At 45.1% G+C, this 20,693-nt stretch overlaps 1 protein-coding gene across 1 annotated transcript in view; it reads left to right on the top strand.

Annotated features, from left to right (window-relative positions):
* LOC309564358 (uncharacterized protein) overlaps positions 1-20,693 on the top strand; it is a 48,315-nt gene that overhangs the window by 9,964 nt on the left and 17,658 nt on the right. Inside the window, exons 2-3 of the mRNA XM_082268985.1 lie at positions 2,952-3,786; positions 10,115-10,179. Of these exons, the coding sequence (XP_082125111.1) occupies positions 2,952-3,786; positions 10,115-10,179 (900 nt within the window). The remainder of the gene's footprint in view (positions 1-2,951; positions 3,787-10,114; positions 10,180-20,693) is intronic.

Raw genomic sequence — 20,693 nt, 5'->3', positions numbered from 1 at the left:
TTTTACTGTGCGTTCTTCTTTATAACATTTCGGGTATGATTAAGTTTGAAACACAAAATCATAAATTATAATATAATAAATAACTATAAATAAGTTAAAGTATGTGTGTGTGTATATGTATGTATATATATATATATATATATATATATATATATATATATATGTATATGTGTGTATATATAGATATACGTGTATGTGCGACGCTGTACCCAATTACAATTGATGTCCTTTTTTTCCCACAAATAGAGCTTTCTTTTGGTGGTATTTGATCACCTCTGCGGTTTTTAGATTTTGCGCTATAAACAAAGAAAAAAAAGCGACAATTTTGAAAAAAACACCATATTTTTTTACTTTCTGCTATAAAACATTCCCAATAATAAAATCTATTTTTTTATCAGTTTGGGCAAATTTGTATTCTGCTACATATTTTTTGTAAAAAGAATCCCAAAAAGCATATAATAATTGGTTTGCGCAAAAGTTATAGCGTTTACAAACTACAGGATTGTTTTTTTGTTTTTATTAGTAATGGTGGCGATCAGCGATTTTTAGCGGGACTGCGACATTGCGGCGGACAAATCTGACACTAAGTGACACTTTTTGGGGACCAGTGACAATAATACAGTAATCAGTGCTAAATAATATGCACTGTTACTGTATACATGACAGTGGCAGGGAAGGAGTTTAATACTGGGGGTGATCAAAGGGTTAAGTGTGAGCCTGTGTAGGGGGAGGGCTCTGTGACAAACTCCCAGAGATCGGTGTTTCAGCTTAGCTGAGACACACGATCTCTTTCTGCCTGTCTGACAGAAGAGCCGCATGCTTTGTTTACATAGGCAGGCGGCTCTCCTGTCAGTTTCCCCGAAGATCGTGGGAGGCCAGCGGCGATCGAGTCCACTCCTCCCGCAGTTTGGCTCCCGCTGTGTCTTATTACAGCGAGAGCGCTGTCCCGGCGGCGCGTGCACTATGTGCACTCAATCACGTAGATCTACGTGATTATGTGCAGCCGAGCCGCCCTGCCACAGTAAATCTGCGTGGGGCGGTTGGCAAGTGGTAAACCACTTACCGCAAACTGACGTAGATCTACGTCGGCAGACTTTGCGGTGTTATACCGGGATGATGCCTCTAGCTAGAGGCACCATCCCGGTACCGTGGTTAACAGCCGACGGTCGGCTTTCCGTCGGTAACGACCGATGCGGCTTGGGAGCCGCTCAATCGTTACCCGGGTGAGCGCCCCCCCCTCCCGCCGCCCTCCGCGACTTTGTCCCGGTGGGACAGGAGCCCCGAGCACCCAGCCGATGGAGTCCCGATCAAAGTCGGAAACGGCTTCGATCGGGTCTCCGATGACGTAACCCGGAGGCAGCGTCCATGACGTCACTTCCGGGTTACTGTGTTGCAAAAGGCGGCAGATTTAAAAAAGGGCTGTATGCAAAAATGCCGTTTTCGGCGTTTTGCATACATGAAAGTGTAGTGGAGGGGTCTAGGGTCTTTTAGACCCTCGATCCCTCCATAAAGAGTACCTGTCACTGCATATTGGTGTCACAAGGGATGTTTACATTGCTTGTGACGGCAATAAAAGTGATCAGATTTTTTTTTTTTTTTTTAAAACCTGTAATAAAGTTAAAAAAAATAAAATAAATAGAAAAAAAAATAATTTTAGCCGTCACCGTTAGCTCGCGCATGAAAAAAAACGTATACGGAAGTCGAGCCGCGAATGAAATCGCTGTTCAAACCACACATGTGCGGTATCACCGCAATCGTCAGAGCGTGAGCAATAATTTAAAAAAAAGAGCTACGCTCTAACTCTAAACTGGTAACCGTTAAAAAAAATTTAAAGCGTCGCCTATTGAGATCTCTATTGACCGTAGTTTGTCGCCATCCCACGGGTGTGCGCAATTTTAAACCATAACATGTTGGGTATCTATTTACTCGGCGTGACATCATCTTTCACAATATACAAAAAAAATGGGCTAACTTTCCTGTTTAGTATTTTTTAAATGCAGTGAAATGTGATTTTTCAAAAATTTTCAAAAAAATGGCGTTTTAAAGACCGCTGCGCAAATACCGCGTGACAAACAATATTGCAATGACCGACATTTTATTCTCCAGAGTCTTTGCTAAAAAAATATATATAATGTTTGGGGGTTCTAAGTAGTTTTCTAGGAAAAAATACTGATTTTTAGCTTGTAAACAAAAAGTGTCCGAAATAGGGCTGGGGCTTAAGTGGTTAAAGAAAAAAAAATTGAATGCACATTTTTTCGCAGGTAAAAAAATGTGCATTTTTTTTTTTCAGGGGCCTGAAAAGCATTGCTGATTGCTGGTACAATGTAGATCTCCTGCAGACTGTCAGTGCAAGCTGCCTGCCAATACAACATATGGCCAGGCAGTTTCAAACTGACAGGAAGAATCAATTACCACAGTGTTTAAAGTGATTGTAAATTAAAAATACTATCCCTCATCTGTGCAGTTGGTTTTGCACAGAGCAGCCCAGATCCTCCTCTTGTCGGGTCCCTCTTTGACTCTCCCGGCCCCTCCCTCCTGTTGGGTGCCCCCACAGCAAGCAGCTTGCTGTGGGGGCACCCGAGCCGAGTCACAGCTCCCTGTATCCACTCGGACATGGAGCTGTGGGACAAAGTTGGTCAGATACCACTATGTAGTATGGTAGGTTTTAAAGCACCATGGTCCAAATTGGAAGCAGGAGGGATTAGAACCTCCATCTGGTTCCTGTCACCATCTATGTTCATGTTGAGGAGATTCCCCCTTACTTCCTATCAGGACAGGAACTGATGGGGAAGTTCTCTGATGAGGACTAACGTTATATTTTTAGTAGAATGGGGGAGGATTAAAGCTTCTGGCCACGTTTTTACTGACGACAGGGCCTACCTTTTCAAAAAAGTTTGGCTTTAATTTAATTTAATGCACTATTTGTCCCCTCCACTTTTTATTTTCTCCAGATGGACGATACACCAAGATCCTGGATCTGGATCCCGATCCTCCCAGTGTAGATCCATCGCTCTGTCTCATGACCACAAGATGTCCTAAGAACTTCCCATGCTCTGAGTGTGCAGAACGTTTCTCTAAGCGATCAGAACTTCTCGCTCATGAGCGAATCCATGTAAGGGAACGCCTTTTCTCCTGTTCTGAATGCGGCAAAGTCTTTACCCAAAAAGCCCACCTGGTAAAACATGAAAAGGTTCACTCTGACGAGAGGCCGTACTCCTGTTCTCAGTGCGGAAAGTCCTTCTCGGATACGGCCATCCTGGCCCAGCACCAGAAGTTTCACTCAGGGGAGAAGCCATACCCATGCTCAGAATGTGACAAATGTTTCACTCAGAAAGGCGATCTTGTTAAACATCTCCGAATTCACACGGGGGAGAAACCATTTTCCTGCTCGGAATGCGGGAAGTGTTTTACGCAAAAAGGAGACCTCGTTAAACATCTCAGGATCCACACAGGATTGAAACCATACATCTGCTCTTACTGCAGCAAACCCTTCCCGGTCAAGGCTCGTCGGGATCGGCACGAGTTGATTCACACGGGGGAGAAACCATATTCGTGCTCCGTCTGTGGTAAACTTTTTGCCCTGAAGGATTTTTTGGTCACGCATGAAAGGACCCACACCGATGAGAAGCCGTATTCTTGTTCTGTGTGCGGGAAACGGTTCACTCAAAAATCAAACTTGGCCACACACGAAAGGACTCACACAGGGGAAAAGCCTTTTTCCTGCTCGGTTTGCAGTAAAAGTTTCAAAAGGAAAACCTCTCTGATCGCCCATCAGTATTTGCACCAGTGACGGTGTGACAAGAGACTAAGGACACTTATGACTTTTGCGACAAGCTGGTAGTACTTGGTCTTATTTAGCTGCACTTGTTCTGTAATGTTGAAGACGTTTCGTAGTTTACCCAAGCCACGTCTTCATACCCAAGCATCTCCATCCACACGGGTAGCACCAACACCTTAAAGTGGTTGTAAAGGCTGAAGGTTTTCTTTACCTTCATCCCGAGAGGAAGAGGATTGGGGCTGTTCTGTGCAAAACCATTGCGCAGAGCAGGTAAATGTGACACCTTTATTATACAAAAACAAAACACATGAGCCTTCATTATCACTTTAACCACTTGCCGGCCGCCCCACACAGATATACTGCGTCAGGGAGGCTCTGCTGCGCATAATCAAGTACATGAACGTGATTATGTGAACGCGGTCTCAGTGGCGCACGCACGACCCTGGAGCTGTGCTCCCGCTGTGTTTAGACACAATGGGAGGCAGGCCGCGTGAGGAGCGGGCTCGATCGCCGCTGGCCTCCCACGATCTTCAGCTAGAATGACAGAAGAACCGCCTGCCTATGTAAACAAAGCAGGCGGCTTTTCTGTCAGAGGCAGGGAAAGATCGTGTGATTCGGCTAAGCTGAATCGCCAATCTCTCTCTGCCTCTGTCCAAGCCATCCCCCCACATAGTAAGCACAAAAGGAAACATATAAACATATGTGACCCCTTGATCACCCCCAGTGTTAACCCCTTCCCTGCCAGTGTCATTTATACAGCAACAGTGCATAATATTTAGCATTGATTACTGTATTAATGACACCGGTCCCCAAAAAGTGTAAAAAATGTCAGTTAAAGGGGTAATTGCATTGGGGTAATTGTCTAGATCAGTGCTCCCCAACCTTTTTATCGCCGTGGACTGGTAAACGTATGGTAATTTTTCCGTGGCCCGCTTGTTTTGATTGCCCTTTCAATGCAGAGATACCAGCGTGCCCCCTTTCAATGCAGTGATACCAGTGTGCCCCCTTTAATGCAGAGATCATCGTGCCCCCTTTCAATGCAGAGATGCCAGCGTGCCCACCCCCCCCCCCCCGCAAGACCAGTGCACTTACCTCAGGCAGCAGCGGCTTCTCCTCAGTCCCCCAGCGTCTCCTCGAGTCCTCAGTCCTCCCGCCTCCTCCTTGGCCAATGGTATGGGGTTTGCCTTTTCGGCCAATCAGGAAGCGGGAGGACTCGCTTCCTGATTGGCCAGGAGGAGGATCCATGTGACAATAGCGAATTTTCATTCGCTATTGTCACACAATGGGTGGGCTCGGGGTGCACTGCTCTGCGCCCTGGCGCCCCCAACGCACCGGCCGCCACTGCCGAGACAGTAAAATAATTTAAAGTTCCTTGGGCGGCCCGGTACCGTTTGATCCACGGACTGGTACCGGTCCACGGCCCGGGGGTTGGGGAACACTGGTCTAGATCATATCATCTATATGGGGCCTAAGGGTCATACGATGAGTAACAAGCTGACCGTTGGTGTGTTGTGTTGTTTTGTTTTTGTTGTATTTATTTTTGGCCCAGCAGAGGGCTATTGTAAGTCTTTGTTCTTTTATATATGGAATCTAATAAAAAAAACAATTTTTCATAAAAATAAAAATGTCATTTAGGGGTCCCATCTGTCCGCCACAATGTCGCAGCCACGCTAAAAATCGCTGATCGTCGCCATTACTAATAAAAAAATTAAAAAATAAAAATAATAGTTTGTAAACGCTTTTGTGCAAACCAATCAAAATACGCTTTTCGGGATTTTTTTGTTTTACCAAAAATATGTAGCAGAATACAAATTGGCCTAAAATGATAAAAAAAAATTTGATTTTTTTTTTTTTATTGGGAATGTTTTATAGCAGAAAGTAAAAAATAGTGTTTTTTTTTCAAAATTGTCACTATTTTTTTGTTTATAGCGCAAAATCAAAAAACCGCAGAGGTGATCAAATACCACCAAAAGAAAGCTCTATTTGTGGGGAAAAAAGGACATTAACCGGTTGCCGACCGCCGCAAGTACATATACTGCGGCGGTCAGCCCCGGCCAGGCAAAGTGACGTACCGGTACGTCACTAGCCTGTAAGCCAAAGGGGGCGAGCGTGCGCCGCCGGAGGCGTGCTCCCGCCCCGGCTTGTTCGCGGACACCTCCGTGCGAGTGACCGACGGACCCGATGTCCGCCGGTCACTCACGATCGTCCGCTGTGAAGGGAGAAAGGCAGGCGGCTAATGTAAACAAAGCCGCCTGTCAATCTCCCTTGTGTAACAGCACAGATCATACGGTCCTGCTATGTAGGACCGTTGATCTGTGCTGTTACATGTAAAGCCACATCCCTGCACAGTTAGAATCACGCCCCTAGGGACACACTTAACCCCTCCTTCCCCAATAAAGTTAACCCCTTCCCTGCCAGTGTAATTTTTACAGTAACAGTGCATATGTATAGCACTGATTACTGTAGTAATGTCACTGGTACCCCCAAAAGTGTCAAAAATGTCAGTCAGGGGTTCGATCTGTCCGCCGCAATGTCGCAGTCCCGCAAAAAAAAACGCAGATCGCCGCAATTACTCATTAAAAAAAAAAAAATGACAAAAATCTTTCCCTTAGTTAGTAAACGCAATAACTTGCGCAAACCAATCAAAATAGGCTTATTGTGATTTTTTTTTTTTTACCAAATGGCCAAAAATGTTAAAAAATTTTGATTTTTACATTTTTTTGGGGGGAATTTCATATAAAAAAAAATGTGAAAAATATTGTTATTTTTGCAAAATTGTCGCTCTTTTTTTGTTTATAGCGCATGATCAAAAAATCGCACAGGTGATCAAATACCACCAAAAGAAAGCTCTGTTTGTGGGAAAAAAAAGGACGTCAAATTCGTTTGGGTACAGCGTCGCACGACCGCGCAATTGTCGGTTAAAGTCACGCAGTGCCGAATCGCAAAATAGGGCCTGGTCAGGAAGGGGGTAAAATCTTCCGGGGCTTAAGTGGTTAATTGTATTTGGGTACAGCGTCTTGCGACCGTGCAATTTTCATTTAAAGTAACGCAGTGCCGAATCCCAAAAAATGGCCTGGTCATTAAGGGGGAAAATCCTTCCGGTCCAGATCTGGGTAATATCACTTTAATCCAATCTCCATGGAATGTGTCAGGGCCGATGTTCCCTGGAGTGACGGTAAAACTCAAAAGAATCTTTAACCACTCGAGAACTGGCATGTTAAACCCCTCTTCCTGTCCAGGCCGTTTTTTTAGTTTTCAGCACTGGCACATTGACAGTCGGTCATCTCAAATGAATTGCATATCTTTTTTTTTTTTTTTGTGATCGAAATAGAGCTTTCTTTTTGTTGCATTTATCCACTTGACCTCTGGAAGGTTTTATTTCCTTCATGACAGGCCATTTTTTGCTATTCAGCACTGTGCTACTTGTAACTGGTAATTGCGCGGTCATGCAACGCTGTACCCAAATGAAATTTATATCATTTTTTTCACACAAATAGAACTTTCTTTTGGTGGCATTTGGTCACCACTGGGGTTTTTTATCTTTATTATATAAACCAGTGGTTCTCAACCAGGGTTCCTCCAGAGGTTGCTAGGGGTTCCTTGAGCAATGAGCAATTTCTGCCTCTCAGATTAGTTCCCACTGACACCATTGATCTTTTTAGCTATCTATAAGGGGGTAATTCTTCACAATGTCCACAAGTGTAAGGATCATTCATCCCACTGACCATCACACTATATGTATCATGAGTTATAGATATAGTCATTTTTAGTAGGGGTTCCCTGAGACCCGAAAATTCTTTCAAGGGTTCCTCTGTGTTGAAAAGGTTGAGAAAGGCTGATATAAATAAAAGAAAATACCAACAAAAAAAATATATATATATTTCTACTTTCTGTTATAAAAACCAAATTTCTCCATAAATTTAGGCCAAAATGTATTCTGCTACATGTCTTTGTTAAAAACCGAACTGCGTTTTTTTGGGAACACTAGTATAGTTCTGATTGTGATCAAGATATTGATTCATACAGACACTATACTAGTAATGGCGGTGATCAGCAACTTATAGTGTGACTGTGATAGCGTGGCGGGTTATCTGGCACTAACTGACACTGGCTGAGAGAGAACCTAACTGACGCTGATGTTGCTAGTGACACTAATACAGTGATCAGTGATAATACTGTACTAATGACAGTGGCTGGGTGATGGGAGTGATCAGGAGGGTAATTAAAGCGGAGTTCTGGCCTCAAAATCGAAAAAAAAAGATTTTGGGCCATCCGCTTGCTAAGGGCCCCCTGAAAAAGAAATGGGTGCTCCCAATTTTTTTTTTTTTGGTCACTTACCTTGATATTGAAGAAAATATACTCACCTTCCTTCCACTTCCTCCCTCTGCGGCCGCGGCCCACGCCGTCCCTTCCGGCTTGCGATGACTCCTGGGAACTGAACGTCATTGCTCCCAGGAGTCAATGCGCCTGCACCGGCCCCGCTCGTCAGTTCCAGTGCAGGCGCGGCATTCCCTGCTAAACAGCTTCTGGGCATGCCTTGATATTGAAGAAAATATACTCCCCTTCCTTCCACTTCCTCCCTCGGCGGCCATGGCCTGCGCCGTCTCTTCCGGCTTGCGATGACTCCTAGGAGCTGAGCGCCATCGCTCCCAGGAATCAATGCGCCTGCACCGGCCCCGACGTCAGTTCCGGTGCAGGGGCCGTCATACCTTGCTAAACAGCTTCTGGGCATGCCCAGAAGCTGTGCAGGGATGACGCTGCAGCCCCGGAAGTGACGGCGGGGCCGGTGCAGTGCATCGTGGGACCGAAGATGACGCAGAAGAGGATCGCGCTGGCTTCAAGCATGCCCAGAAGCTGTGCAGGGATGACGCTGCAGCCCCGGAAGTGACGGCGGGGCCGGTGCAGTGCATCGTGGGACCGAAGAGGACGCAGAAGAGGATCGCGCTGGCTTCAAGCATGCCCAGAAGCTGTGCAGGGATGCTGCGCTTGCACCGGAAGTGACGAGCGGGGCCGGTGCAGTGCATTGTGGGACTCCGACGTCACCGAAGAGGCCGCAGAAGAGGACGCGCTGGCTTCAGCTGCCCACACCAGAGATGGCAGAGCTGGAGAAGAACTTTTCAAGGTAAGTATTTCTTCTAAAAGTTAAGTGCGACCCGGGACAGTTCAGAGGCTATCCATTATGGAATGTACTAGCCCTGACTGTCTCGGGGGTATTTTTACCTAAATTTGACCCCCTAGGCCGGAACTCCGCTTTAAGGGGTTACCCGTGTGCCTAAAAAGTGTATGTGTGCCGCTTTTACTTACAGATCCGGATGGAGTCTCTCCTTGCTCTCAAGTCTGAATGGTAACTGAAAGCAGGGAGAAATGCAGCCAGATCTGTGTGTTGTCTTTACAAGCACACAGATTTCTGTGCTGTGATTGGCTACAGCCAAAATCATTGTTGTTTTGATCACCTCTGCCTTTATTGTTTGCGCTATAAAAAAAAAAAAAAAAAAAAAAGACCAACAATTTTGAAAAAAAAAAAAAAAAAAAACATTTTTTACTTTCTGCTAAAAAACATATCCAATAAGAAAATTGAAGAAAAATCAAATTTCTTCAATAATTTAGACCAATATGTATTCTGCTACATATATTTAAAAAAAAAAAATCACACTAAGCATATATTGATTGGTTTGCGCAAAAGTTATAGCGTCTACAAACTACGGGATATATATATTTTTTTTTACTAGTAATGGCGGCGATCAGTGACGTATAGCAGGACTACGATATTGCAGCAGACAATAACTGACACTTTTTGGACACCAGTGACACCAATTCAGGAATCAGTGCTAAAAAAATATACACTGTCACTGTACTAATGACACTGGCAGGGAAGGGGTTAACATCAGGGGCAATTAAAGGGTTAAATGTGTTCCTAGCCAGTCCTTGTATACTGTGGGGGAGGTGGTTTTTTCTAAGGGAAGGCATGAATCCATGTTCTTGCTTTGCAGGAACACAGGATCCATGCCTGCCCTACTGACAGAATGGCAATCTGCCTCGTTTACATAGGCAGACGACCGTTCTTCTTGTGAAGCGATCAATCCCTGGGTTCCTGCAGACAGTTAAGCTGGATACACACTATCCAACTTTTGTGGTTAGATTTCCTTCAGATTTACCTTTTCTATGTAGTGCAAGGGCCTGCCAGATTGCACACCAATTGAAAGTGTTTAGGTTTGACCTCATATTATCTGGTTTTGGTAAATCTAAAGGAAAAAAGTCTTCAGAAAATCTTATAGTGTGTATGGCCCATTAGTCTGCAGGTACCCGACAATCAGCTCCTGCTGTTTATAATCACAGTGAGAGCGGGGTGGCGGCGGCGTGCCTGCGCGCCCCCATCCTGGAAGTGCTGGATCATGTACCAGGTAGGTGATCCTGCGCAGTGGAGCCACCTTGCCGCCATATAAGTGATACCGTTGGCAAGCCGTTAAAGTGGTTGTAAAGCAAAAATGTTTTTTAACCTTAATGCATTCCCTGCATTAAGGTGAGAAATATTTTATAGCTTTATGTCTTCCCCCTTCCCTGTGTGAGGGAGAAGAAAAGTAAGAAGAGATCCAGCTTTACATGTTCTACATCTATTCTCCCCTCTCTTCCTCTTCGAAAAGGGACTTGGGCAGCAGCAGGAGCCAATGACTCCTGCTGTTGTCAATCAAATGCAGTGAGGAGGAACAGGGGGAGGGTACCTGTCAAAACTGGGCACCCCCCCCCAAAAAAAAGTGTCCCCAAAGGTGTTAGAGGAGAGAGGGAAGAGGCAGAAAACAGAACTTCCCCTTTTGGGTAGTTCCTCTTTAACCACTTTACCACCGGAGGATTTTGCTGTCTTACGTCCAGGCCACTTTTTGCGATTCGGCACTGTGCGACTTTAACTGACAATTGCGCGGTCATGCAAAGTCGTACCCAAACGAAATTTACGTCCTTTTTTTCCCACAAATAGAGCTTTCTTTTGGTGGTATTTGATCACCTGTGCGATTTTTACTTTTTGCGCTATAAACAAAAACAGAGCGACAATTTTGAAAAAATAACAATATTTTTCACATTTTTTTTATATGAAATTCCCCCCCAAAAAAATGTAAAAATCAAAGTTTTTTTAACATTTTAGGCCAATTTGTTTTCTGCTCCATATTTTTGGTAAAAAAAATTGCAATAAGCGTATTTTGATTGGTTTGCGCAAAAGTTATTGCGTTTACTAACTAAGGGAAAAATTTGTCGTTTTTGGTGTTTTTTTTTTTTTTTAACGAGTAATGGCGGCGATCTGCAATTTTTTTTTTTTTTGCGGGACTGCGACATTGCGGCGGACAGATCGCCGCTGCTCCTCCCCTGGCCCGACTCCCGCTGTGACTGAATACAGCGGGAGCGAGCCTCCGGAAGCACGCGTGCGCCACCAAGAAGGGGGAGTGTCTGCCGACGTAGGTCTACGTCGTCAGACCTACAAGAGCCACTTTGCCGCAGTACAGCTCTAGTGAGCAGACGGCAAGTGGTTAAGGTAAGGAAAAAGGGACTATATTTTAAGGACAGGAAGGTGTATATCTTGGACAGAGAGCACAGCTGGCCCTCAAGAGGTGTGATGGAGGCCAGCAACGTCCTACTAGAACACACATACTGCCAATATAACCCGTCTACCCAGACAATTTGACACCTTCACTTCCATATGTATTGAAAGATTAACACCTCTGCAGAGTTCCTGACACCAGTGATGGGATTATGTAACTGGAACAAGGTGCTTCAACAAATTTTACACCTTCCATTCTGTTCTTGGTCAACCATCATCTATTTATTCCATGGTGCTTGGATTAAGGTGCTACTTGGGGTATCTTCCTGACACTCACTGGAACTGAAGAAGTGACTACAATTATCTACAAAAGGTCTCCAACATTTCAGAACAAGTCCAATTGAATGTAACCAACTACTACTAGATGTAACATGACCTGTATTAATGAGAACATTCACAGACTTTGCAACAACTTCTGATAAGGGTTCTCGCTGAGCCACACAGCTCAGTAGGGTAACGTCTCGGTAAATCTAAAACAGTTTGTAGGTGCCAAGGACATGACCATCTTTCGTAAGGCTGAGAATGAGAAACCAACAAGAAATTTAGGTAGGAACTCTTGAGGGAAGACTGGAGCAAGTGAGGGTTGCAGGTCCACAAAGAGATTACCAATAGGGACCAAAACATGCTGTATAGGGCAATAACTTGGATCCTAAAGCCTCGTACACACGCAACGAATTTCCGCCGACCGGTCGTCCGTCTTTTGTCCAGAGTGGTGTTTGTTGGTTGGAATGTGCTCTAGACTGCACACAAATTTTCCCATACGACATAATTCTATTTTAGAAGTGATGTCATGTGTTGGATTGCTTTCTATGTGTTCTTTCATCTCTGAGCATGCCTAGTCTTGCTCATAGGATTTTTCCCTGTCGAAATCTGTACTGACTGCACGAAAATCGGCCGTGTTTTGACAGAGGACAATTTTATAGCCTGCACACCAGATTTTTTTCGGCCGAAAAGTTGGAGTCGGTTGTCGCAAGCATCATACTAACAAACCGTAAATCGGCAGATCGGTCGTCGGACAAAAATTCCCGGCCGAATTTCGACTCGTGTGTACGGGGCTTAAAGCCTCGTACACACGCAACGAATTTCCGCCGACCGGTCGTCCGTCTTTTGTCCAGAGTGGTGTCTGTTGGTTGGAATGTGCTCTTGACTGCACACAAATTTTCCCATAAGACAGAATTCTATTTCAGAAGTGATGTCATGTGTTGGATTGCTTTCTATGTGTTCTTTCATCTCTGAGCATGCCTAGTCTTGCTCATAAGATTTTTCCCCGTCAAAATCTGTACTAATGAGACGAAAATCGGCCGTGTGTTGGCGGAGGACAAAAATTTTATAGCCTGCACACCAGAATTTTTTCAGCCAAAAAGTCGGGAGTCGGTTGTCGGAAGCACCATACTAATAAGCCGAAAATCGGCAGATCGGTCGTCAGACAAAAATTCCCGGCCGAATTTCGACTCGTGTGTACGGGGCTTAAAGCCTCGTACACACGCAACGAATTTCCGCCGACCGGTCGTTCGTCTTTTGTCCAGACTGGTGTCTGTTGGTTGGAATGTGCTCTTGACTGCACACAAATTTTCCCATAAGACAGAATTCTATTTCAGAAGTGATGTCATGTGTTGGATTGCTTTCTTTGTGTTCTTTCGTCTCTGAGCATGCCCAGTCTTGCTCATAAGATTTTTTCCCGTCGAAATCTGTACTAATGAGATGAAAATCGGACGTGTGTTGACGGAGGACAAAAATTTTATAGCCTGCACACCAGAATTTTTTCGGCCGAAAAGTCAGAGTCGGTTGTCGGAAGCACCATACTAACAAGCCGAAAATCAGCAGATCGGTCGTCGGACGAAATTTCCCGGCCAAATTTCTTATCGTGTGTACGGGGCTTTAATGGTCAAGTGTTTTGGCAGGTGGTTAGCCTTCATCCATTCTGATAGAATACAAGGTATTCCGATGTTGACTCAATCGATGATGTCAACCAAGGCTCAGTCATTTGTTTCTCTTGCTGCTGTAAAAAAAAAAAAACATTAAAGAGTTCACCCTAATGCCTTCATGATTGCCTAATTTAACATGAACCACACCAAATATGGTGATAAAGGTTTCCATGGACAGCTTGCAGTGGGGCAATCAGCTTCAGAGGACCTCCTGCAGCGAAAGCCCCACTGACCCTCCAAGAGCAGCATTAGAGTCACAAGCCATTCTCATAAAAGGATGAGGAGTGTATGTGATATGTATTGGGGAGAGAAATTAGAGGCTCCTTTGGCAGTCTGTTGTGTAAAATCAGTGGACAGCTTTTTATATATTGCTAAAGGTTGAGGGTCCCTGTGGACTCACTACCTAACATTGCACAGACATGGAGGAACACACTTTGCTTCCACTTTTGTTTTAAAGAAGCTCACTAGAACCCTGGCTCTTTAATACCCTTGTTCAGCAGATCCCTGGCTCAGTAGTACCCTAGCTCTTCTGATTCAGCTTTGCTGAAGCTTTAATGAAGCTTGGTAAATGCCCTGCGTGCGTTGAATTTATATTAAAAAAGAATAGCGCGCAAATGCAAAAGAAATTACTACCAAATCTGAAGAGAGTCCATAAATAAAAATGGGGGTTTGGTCCCACCATATGGCCATATCGTGCTCAAGCCCACTACTGCGTCAAAGTACCCCATTATCAGTGGGTCCTACACTATCCATGAAAAAGAGATGAATCCAACCTTTCTAACCCTTGGAGATAACACTCCTTGCTGGGAAAGATGTGCAAATGCACTACAGGGGACTCCTCCTATATCCACTTGATGGTGGACACTGATTGAGTACAGGTGTGTGTGGGGGGTGGGGAGGGCTGCTCAACCTCGATAGTCTGGTCAGACCGAATACATAATAAACAGGCAAAAAATTTGGGGGAGCATACCCATGTATTTCCAAAGCTGCTGCAGCTATGAACCAAAAGACATGTATATTAAAAAAGAATAGCGCGCAAATGCAAAAGAAATTACTACCAAATCTGAAGAGAGTCCATAAATAAAAATGGGGGTTTGGTCCCACCATATGGCCATATCGTGCTCAAGCCCACTACTGCGTCAAAGTACCCCATTATCAGTGGGTCCTACACTATCCATGAAAAAGAGATGAATCCAGCCTTTCTAACCCTTGGAGATAACACTCCTTGCTGGGAAAGATGTGCAAATGCACTACAGGGGACTCCTCCTATATCCACTTGATGGTGGACACTGATTGAGTACAGGTGTGTGTGGGGGGTGGGGAGGGCTGCTCAACCTCGATAGTCTGGTCAGACCGAATACATAATAAACAGGCAAAAAATTTGGGGGAGCATACCCATGTATTTCCAAAGCTGCTGCAGCTATGAACCAAAAGACATGTATATTAAAAAAGAATAGCGCGCAAATGCAAAAGAAATTACTACCAAATCTGAAGAGAGTCCATAAATAAAAATGGGGGTTTGGTCCCACCATATGGCCATATCGTGCTCAAGCCCACTACTGCGTCAAAGTACCCCATTATCAGTGGGTCCTACACTATCCATGAAAAAGAGATGAATCCAGCCTTTCTAACCCTTGGAGATAATACTCCTTGCTGGGAAGGATGTGCAAATGCACTACAGGGGACTCCTACTATATCCACTTGATGGTGGACACTGAGGAGTCCCCTGTAGTGCATTTGCACATCCTTCCCAGCAAGGAGTATTATCTCCAAGGGTTAGAAGGGCTGGATTCATCTCTTTTTCATGGATAGTGTAGGACCCACTGATAATGGGGTACTTTGACGCAGTAGTGGGCTTGAGCACGATATGGCCATATGGTGGGACCAAACCCCCATTTTTATTTATGGATTGTCTTCAGATTTGGTAGTTATTTCTTTTGCATTTGCGCGCTATTCTTTTTTAATATGCGTTGAATTTATGTTTGTTTTAAAGGGCCCAGTAGTATCCTCACTCAAGTTCCCCAGATATTGGTACCCTCATTCAGCAGATCCCCAGCTTTATTAGTACCCTCGTTCAACAGGTCCCTTGCTCAGTAGTACTTCCACTTCTGCTGATGCCCTACTCAGTAGTATCTCCAGCTTTACTGATCCACCTACTCAGTAGTAACTCCAAGTTCTGTTGATCCCCCACTAAGTAGTGTCGCCAGCTTTGCTGATCTCCCTACTCAGTAGTAAACCCCAGCTCTGCTGATCCTCTGGTTTGCTGATCCCTCCCTCTCTCTGGTCCCCGCTCACCTCCAGCTATATTGCTTCCATGCTGCTCAGCACATGTGACATCTCCTAGCTTCTCCTGCTCTAGTCCTCCAGCTCTGCCGATCCTCCGCTACTTAGTCCTCTCTCTCCTATCCCCGCTCACCACCTGCTATAGCATTCCCATGTTGCAACCATTCCCAGGTTGCTGCCCTCCAGTCTATACCCTGTTCACCTTGCTGCTGTGCCACACTGCACACCATATGTGATGTCTGTACCAGACACTCCCGGAATATATACACATGAAACAGAAGTGACTGCTGACGACGACTTTCTGGTTCACGTGTTGGTTTCCCAGTGCATCCTGGGATATCTCACCCCTGCAATACCTCCAAAAACAAAGCAAAGCTAATGCTGAATAAAAGCCTCTCAAAAACTGCAGGTGCTGTTAGGGAGTGTTGTGATAGACTTCTATTGAGGCTTTGGAGATGCTTTTGTAGCACCAAGAAAGCGACATGGGGATAACTTTTGAAGCGAAGCAAACACAAGGTGTGAACAGGTCTGTATATTAAATTTTAATCTATTACCAGGTGCTTTAAAAAAGTGTGTCCAATGCCACATTTTGAAGCAAAAGGAGTCCTTAGTGCTGAGTCTTTGCTTAGTGATCTCGGAAATAAATTGTTTTCTCCACATCTGTGTAATGACAGGACCCTTCAGGATATTAAAGCCCATAAGATAGTAAATTGGACCACCATGTTCAGATATGGAGCTGTCTAGACTGGCTTTTTATCAATTAGTAAATCTTTTATTGAAGATTTTTTTTTTTTTTTGATGGGCAATAGCTACTCTATCACAGATGGTTAACATAGGCTACAGGTATTCTGCATTCCAGGGATACGTCTCGGAAAGGAAAAGGACCCTAAACATTACAGTACCAGTTGAAAAAGCCACCAGCCACAGCATATTTCAGCCTGTCCTAGCTTCTGGACGCGGCATCTGTGCCTCCCAGGCACACTAAAACACTGAGATTGGATGCACAGGGGCTGTGTGAGTATTCCTAAAAGGTTCAGTTTTCCCAAAATGGATATTTCAGTGTTGGTGGATTTTGGAGAGTTAAACCACATAACTGTCTCTTTGATCTGTTTGGGACTCTTGGTAAGATCTCTGCATTGAGTTCCTGGCTCTCTATATCTGTCTGTGCCCATTATGAGGGGTTCCCACCATCCCTGTGCTGAGTTCCCGAGTCTGCACACCTGATATGTGTATTATGAGGGGTTCCCACCATCCCTGTGCTGAGTTCCCGAGTCTTCGCACCTGATATGTGTATTATGAGGGGTTAATTTTGTTTATTGAAAAATCTTACAAACAACAACTTATATACAATAAAACCATAATAAATAAAATAAATAAATAACATATTTACAAAATAATTAAATATAACTATACAAAACCAAAAACCAAACAAGAACATAATAAATAAACCAAATTGCGCACAGCATAAACCCTACGAGAGAGCCAGACTAAGGAACATCACCGTCACCATGCATGGAGCCTTTTATCAAAAATATATTTTATCTGAAAATCTAGGGGAGTGAAGCAAGGACAGAAAGAAAAGCCGCACACCCCGAGATCAACAGGCAGCAGCTACAGAGTCCTGATATTCCTCCACGCCTTTATCCAGGCCTCCTGCTGCCACCTGTCTTTCTCAAGACCCCGAATCTTCCCAACCTCACCCAGAATGTTCTGCACCACCACCTCAACAGGGAGGATTTTACTCCGTAAGGATACCTGGCACCGTGCACTCCACGTGAAATAACGGACTACTACACTAACTAAAAAAAGTGTTTCCAAATCATAATCCCGGCGAGTCTGGAATGCCCCATACACCCACTCTGCATAACTCATATGGGGGAGGAAGGGTACACTCAGAGCCCTCCCTACCCTCTTGTACACCTCTATATTAAAAGGGCACTGAAGCAAAAAATGATCCATGGACTCCACCGCACCTCCACACTCTACTCTCGGGCAGCCACGATCACTCACAGAGAGAAACTTCAGGTTGCCCTTCACATATAGTTTTCCATGGAAAGCGAGCCAAGCCTGATCCCTAAACTTCATTGGGATTCTCTCCAAATTAATCAAACGCAAACCCTCCCCCAAAACTAGGCTTGGGCAATCCCTTAAGGCCAGTGGTTCGCAAAAAACAGAGCTCATGATCCGCTTCTCAAGAAGTTTCCTTGGAAGAGATCTGATCTCCCCTGCCGTTACTTGCCACTGCCGAAGTATTTTCAAACACGGGGCAACATAAGTCGGGAGCTTATCATGCTTGACCCTCAGGCTTTTCACTGGCCCACCATTTTCCCAGTTTCGCAGAAAGGGCCTAAACCAGGACTGGAAAATACCAACCCACCCAGGCGGTCTCTCTGCCAACATGTTACCAAGGTTGTACTTTACAAACATCAGAGAGAAAAAGACTACAGGGTTGATCATTCCTAGACCACCCTCCCGCCTAGGAAGATAAGTCACACTCCTTTTGACAAGGTTTATTCTGTTTCCCCATAACAGCTGGAAGAAACAACTATAGATCCTGGTATAGAGAGACACTGGCAAAATGCAGACAAAACTGACATACAGAAAAATTGGAATCAGGTAACCTTTGATCAGATCAACCTTTTCCCTTAAGGAAAACCGCCAACTTTTCCAGCTCGCCACCTTGGCATTGGCATTCTCCAGCCTGCTCACCCAATTTGCATGACCATAGTCACCTGGGCCAAATTCAATGCCTAGAACTCTAATTTTTTGTTGGGGCTCCGGGAAGTCATCCGGGAGAACAAAGCTCTCACCTTCCACGCCCATCCAGAAAGCTTCACACTTGTCCTGGTTGACCTTTGAACCTGATGCTTCCGCATACTGCCTTGTCACTGAGACCACCTCCTGCGCTTCCCCAGTCCCAGAGACAAAAACAGAAACGTCATCAGCATAAGCCACAACCTTCAAAGGAGGCTCACCAGCGATGCCCAAAGGTACCCCACACAATGGTCCACTCTCTAGCCTTCTAATGAAGGGGTCGATTGCAAACGCATATAGCAGAGGACTCAAAGGACACCCCTGACGCACACCTGAGCCAACCACAAAGGGCTGCCCAACCCAACCATTAACCAGAGGAAAGCTTTCAGCCCCTTTGTACAAAATCTTGAGCCAATCAATGAAACCCCCCTCCAGGCCATACTTGCCAAGAAGGAGCCATAGGTACTCATGATTAACCCTATCAAAGGCCTTAGCCTGATCCAATGTCAGCAGATATTTACCCCAACCAGCAGCCCTACAACGCTCCAAGGCCTCCCGGACAGCTAACACAGCTGAGAAAGTGCTTCTACCCTGGATTGCGCAGTGCTGGTGATGGGATAACAAATCGCCTGCCACTGATGATAATCGCCAGAAAAAAATCTTTGCCAGTATCTTTCTATCGACATTAAGAAGGCTAATGGGGCGCCAATTCTCAATCATCGAAGGATCTTTGCCCTTTGACAGAAGAACCACTGCAGATTGCCTCATGGAAGGAGGGAGAGAACCCTCATGCAAACAGCCATTAAAAACCTCCGCAAGGTGTGAAGCCAGGATCTTCTTAAAACATTTATAAAATTCGGCTGTCAAACCATCTGGCCCTGGCGTTTTCCTGATGGCTAGTTTATCAATAGCCTGGATCACCTCATCTGCAGTGATTTCATCTGTCAAATTCATCAAAGGAACAATATTTTCCAGACCTGGCGTAGAGTCCAAAAAACTCAACATCCCTGTCCGATCAAGGTTCTTTCCTCCCAGGAGATCAGCATAGTATGACCTGACGACCTCCAGGATCCCTGACCTAGACTTCGTCAGAGAGCCCGTACTGTCCTTCAGGCAATTGACCGTCTTAACTGCTACGCTCTGTTTACAATTCTGGTAAGGGTCAGGCGAATGGTATTTCCCATAGTCCCTTTCCTGAACCAAAGAGGCGTGCCGGTCATATTGATGGGTCCTCAGGAGGAGCTTCACCTCAGAGATCGCCCCAGAATCTCCTCCATTCGATACAAGGCGGTCAAGTTTCCTCCGCAAACGCTGGTAGGTGATATACTTATCTTGCTGTCTCTTTCTCCCTATGGCCTTGAAAAGCCTAACAGTCCGCTGTTTTATAAGCTCCCACCATTCTGACTTACTGTTGCAAAAGTCTAGGATAGTTACCTGTGCCTGAAAAAATTCCTCAAAGGATTGTCTTACTTCCTCGTCATCCAGGAGGGCCGAATTCAATCTCCAGATACCCCTCCCCCTAGGTGGCACGCCTGAGGCATTCAGAGTCAAATATAGAATACAGTGATCAGAAAACTCCACTGCCCGACAAACAGGTGCCGAAAAAGCAGAGTCCTCCTTTAAAAAAAAACCTATCTATCCTACTCTGACTATTACCTCGCTGAAAAGTGAACCCCGTGCTGTCTGGGCAGCGCTTAATGTGCACATCTACCAGACCTGCTTCCCTAACCATTGCATTCAGGAAAAGGCTGTCATAGCCCAGCTTATCTCTGAAACCTCTCCTGTCTTTAGGCCTAGTAATGGTGTTGAAGTCACCTCCAAAGATAACCTGCTGAGCCGTAAAAAGAAAAGGCTTAATCTTTGTAAAGAGGCATTTCCTGTCCCATTTTGTCTGGGGACCATAGATGTTAATCAGGCGCAGGTCCTGCCCCCTCACAGAGACATCCAAAATCATGCATCTCCCAATCTCTACCTCAATTACCCGTCGGCATGTTACCATACCAGAAAAAAGGACCGCAACCCCGCTGTAAGGCTCGGCCGCAAGAGACCAAAAGGAGGGACCACGCTTCCACTCCTTCTTTGCCAGATGTATATCAGCCAGATTACTGAGATGGGTCTCTTGCAAAAACAAAATGTCAGCATCAAACTCGCTGAGCAAAAATAAGGCCATATGACGAGCACTCACTGATTTTAAGCTGGCAACATTAATGGTTGCCACTTTTAACGGAGTGGGAACTGCCATTAGGATAATTGAGGCAGCCGTTTCTTAGCCTGACTACTCTCTCTTCCTGGAGAACCAGTGCGCTTCAATGCACCCTGGGACTCATCATCCATAGAAGACGCCGTACTCAACGAGTCCCATTCATCG

This window comes from Pelophylax lessonae, assembly GCF_965119305.1.
Source record: "Pelophylax lessonae genome assembly, chromosome: 9".
In the NCBI taxonomy this organism is placed as follows: Eukaryota; Metazoa; Chordata; class Amphibia; order Anura; family Ranidae; genus Pelophylax; species Pelophylax lessonae.
This window is presented reverse-complemented; position numbering and strand designations above follow the sequence as displayed.